This window comes from Aplysia californica, unplaced genomic scaffold (genome assembly GCF_000002075.1).
Source record: "Aplysia californica isolate F4 #8 unplaced genomic scaffold, AplCal3.0 scaffold00582, whole genome shotgun sequence".
NCBI classification, from domain to species: Eukaryota; Metazoa; Mollusca; class Gastropoda; order Aplysiida; family Aplysiidae; genus Aplysia; species Aplysia californica.
Genome location: NW_004797852.1, coordinates 461,344 through 464,531, shown reverse-complemented (window position 1 = coordinate 464,531; position 3,188 = coordinate 461,344). Strand labels below are relative to the sequence as shown.

The window sequence follows — 3,188 nt, the reverse complement described above, 5'->3', positions numbered from 1 at the left end:
GACACATGAGACACATGACACACAGTGAGACACATGACACACACAGTGACACACAAACACAGTGAGACGTTGACACACACACGCAGAGAAACACACACACAATAAGACACATGACACACACAGAGACACATGACGCACACACAGTGATAAACATGACACACACACAGACAGAGAGACACATGACACACACACAGATAGAGACACACACACACAGTGAAATGTATGACAAACACACAAACATACACACACACACACAAACACACACATACACACAAACAAACCCACACACACACAAACAAACACACACACATACACACAAACAAACATACAAACAAACACACACACACACAGCTTACCTTAGCCCGTCCCTCTTTCTCTGCCTGCAGCTGTTTCTTCAGTCCATCTCCCTCTTCTCTCCCCTCCTCCTCTTTCTCCTTTTTCTTCTTCCATCCCTCCTTCCGGGCCACCGCCTCCTCCTCCTCCCACTCCCTCCTCTGTTTCTGTATCCTCCTCCTCATCTCCTCCTCCATCTCTGCCCGTACCTCCCTCAACTCTTCCTCTTTCCTCGTCCTCACTTCCTCCTCTATCTTCTTCTTCTCATACGTCACCAGTGTCCTCATCTCCTCCTCCAACCTCTCCTTCTCTCTGTCCATCTTCCTCCGTGCCTCCTCCCTCCACCTGTGTACCTCCGCCTGTGTCTGCGATCTCTCTCTCACCACTCGCGCCTCCAGCTCCGTCACAAACTTCTGCTTCAGACCTTGTACCTCCACGCCCACCTCTTCTCTCACTCGCTCCTTCACCTCTCTCTCCACCCTCTCCTTCACCTCTCTCTCCACCCTCTCCTTCACCTCTCTCTCCATCCTCTCCTTCACCTCTCTCTCCATCCTTTCCTTCACCTCTCTCTCCACCCTCTCCTTCACCTCTCTCTCCATCCTCTCCTTCCTCCTCTCTTCCATCACCCTCTCCAAATCTTTCTGCTTTTCTCTCTTTTCCTCCTCCTCCTTGACTCTTTCCTCCAGCTGTTTCTTCTCTCTCTCTATCCGCTGTACCTCCTTGGTGAGTTTCTCCTCCACCTCCTTCTTTTGTCTCTCCCACTCGTCCGCCTGGCCCCTCTCTCTATCCTCTATTCCCATCTGAATCTCCCCGGAGATATAGCTTTGAGCATCCTGCAGCCAACGACTGCGTTCCTCCGTCACTCTCTCTCTCACTCGTCTCTCTATCTCCTCTTCCCTACCTTCCTCCATTACTCTTTCTGTCTCTCCACTCTCTCCCTCCTCCTCCTCATACAAAGTATCAAACAACTTTCTGGTCACAGTCATCCTTCTCTCACTCCTGTTATCCTTCTCTCGTTCCTCCTTGTCCTCTTTCCGTCTCTCCATTTCCTGTTCCCTTCCTTCCATCTTTCCAGACATTTGAGCCAACTTTTTCTCCTCCTCCTCTCTCTCTTCCTTCAGTCGCTTGTTCTCTCTATCTTTCTCTCTCAACTCCTCCTTCTGTTCCTCCACAGTTCGCCTCCATGTGTGCAGACGTGTCCTCCACTCCTCCGTCACTCTGTCTATCTCTGCCTTGTGCTTCTGTGACAGCACAGACAACTCCAGCATTTTCTCCTCCCTCAGACCCTTCATCTTTCTCTCCATCTCCTCCAACTTCTCTCTCCATCTTCTCACCTCCTTGTTCATACTTTCTTTCTCTCCCACATTCTGTGTGTGTGTGTCTTCTGTCTTCCCCTCCTCCTCCTCCCTCCCTCTCCTCTCGGCCCTCTGTACCCGTTCCTCACACTCCTGACGCAGTCTTTCTTTCTCCTCCTCACTCTTTTCTCGGTATTCCTCCATGGCTTTCTCAAACGCACCCCTGCTCCTCTCCTCCACCTCCCTCCTCACTCTCTCCTCCACCTCCCTCCTCACTTTCTCCTCCACCTCCCTCCTCACTCTCTCCTCCAGCTCCCTCCTCACTCTCTCCTCCACCTCCCTCCTCCCTCTCTCCTCCCTCTCCTGCAGGAAGTACCTGAGCTCAGACTGGAACTTCTCCTCTCGGTGTCGTGCGGCGCGCTCAAACTCTCTCCGGTGTCGTGACCTCTCAGAGGTCAGCTCACGCTCGTGGCTGGCCGTCTTCTCACGCAGACACGCCTCCAGCTGGCCGACCTTTGACCTCAGCTCTGTCTCCGTACTGTCTTCCCGCAACATCCCATCACTCCTTTCTCTCTCTCCCCTTTCCTCCCCCTCCACTGCCCCCGCTCTCTCTCTCACAGACAACAGTTGCTCCAACTCCACTTTCTTTTCCACAAGCTCCGCCTCCTTGTCTTTTAGCTCCGCCTCCATATCTCTAAGCTCTGCCTCTCGCCCCTTTAGCTGAATTTCCAAATTTCTCACCAAGTTGGCGTCTTTTTCCATCTGTCTATCCTTCTCTTTGATAAGGTGTTTATATTCCTCCACAGTTCTCTCCATTTGTCTATCTCGTTCCTCTAACTGGGAGCTCAATGCCCCTGTCTGTGCCTCCAGCTCTCTCACTCTCTCTGCCACCTCCTCCTCTCTCCTCCTCACCTCCTCCTCTCTCCTTCCCAACTCTTCACACCTCTCTTCCACCTCTTTCTCCATCCTCATCACCTCCTCCTTTTTCTCTCTCACCAGGTCCTCCTCCTTCACACACCTCCCCTCTCCCTCCTCCCCGACACTGGCCACCAGTGTGTGCGTCGGTGTGTCCTCGCTAGCCTGTCCCAAGGTCACCAGCCGCTCCCTCGCCTCCTCCAGGGCCTGTTGCAGGGCGTCTCTCTCAAGGTCAAACGTGTGGGTCAAGGCCGCGACCTGTTGCTCGTGTCTCTGTCTCAGCTCACCCAGCTCCTCATGTTGTAGACAGCTTGGCTCTGTGGAGGAGGAGGACAGAGTGGAGGGACAATCCAGGAGGACAGAGAGTGGAAGGACAATCCAGGAGAGTGGAGGGACAATCCAGGAGGACAGAGTGGAGGGACAATCCAGGAGGACAGAGAGTGGAGGGACAATCCATGAGAGTGGAGGGACAATCCAGGAGGACAGAGAGTGGAGGGACAATCCATGAGAGTGGAGGGACAATCCATGAGAGTGGAGGGACAATCCAGGAGGACAGAGTGGAGGGACAATCCATGAGAGTGGAGGGACAATCCAGGAGGACAGAGAGTGGAGGGACAATCCATGAGAGTGGAGGGACAATCCAGG

General features: G+C 53.4%; 1 protein-coding gene across 1 annotated transcript in view; it reads right to left on the bottom strand.

Moving 5' to 3' along the window:
- LOC101858127 (trichohyalin) overlaps positions 1-2,864 on the bottom strand; it is a gene marked incomplete at its 5' end in the record, with an annotated part of 11,365 nt that extends 8,501 nt beyond the window's left edge. Inside the window, 2 exon segments of the mRNA XM_035972118.1 lie at positions 357-830; positions 930-2,864. Coding sequence (XP_035828011.1) covers positions 357-830; positions 930-2,864 — 2,409 coding nt within the window.
- Between the last annotated feature and the right edge of the window lie 324 nt (positions 2,865-3,188).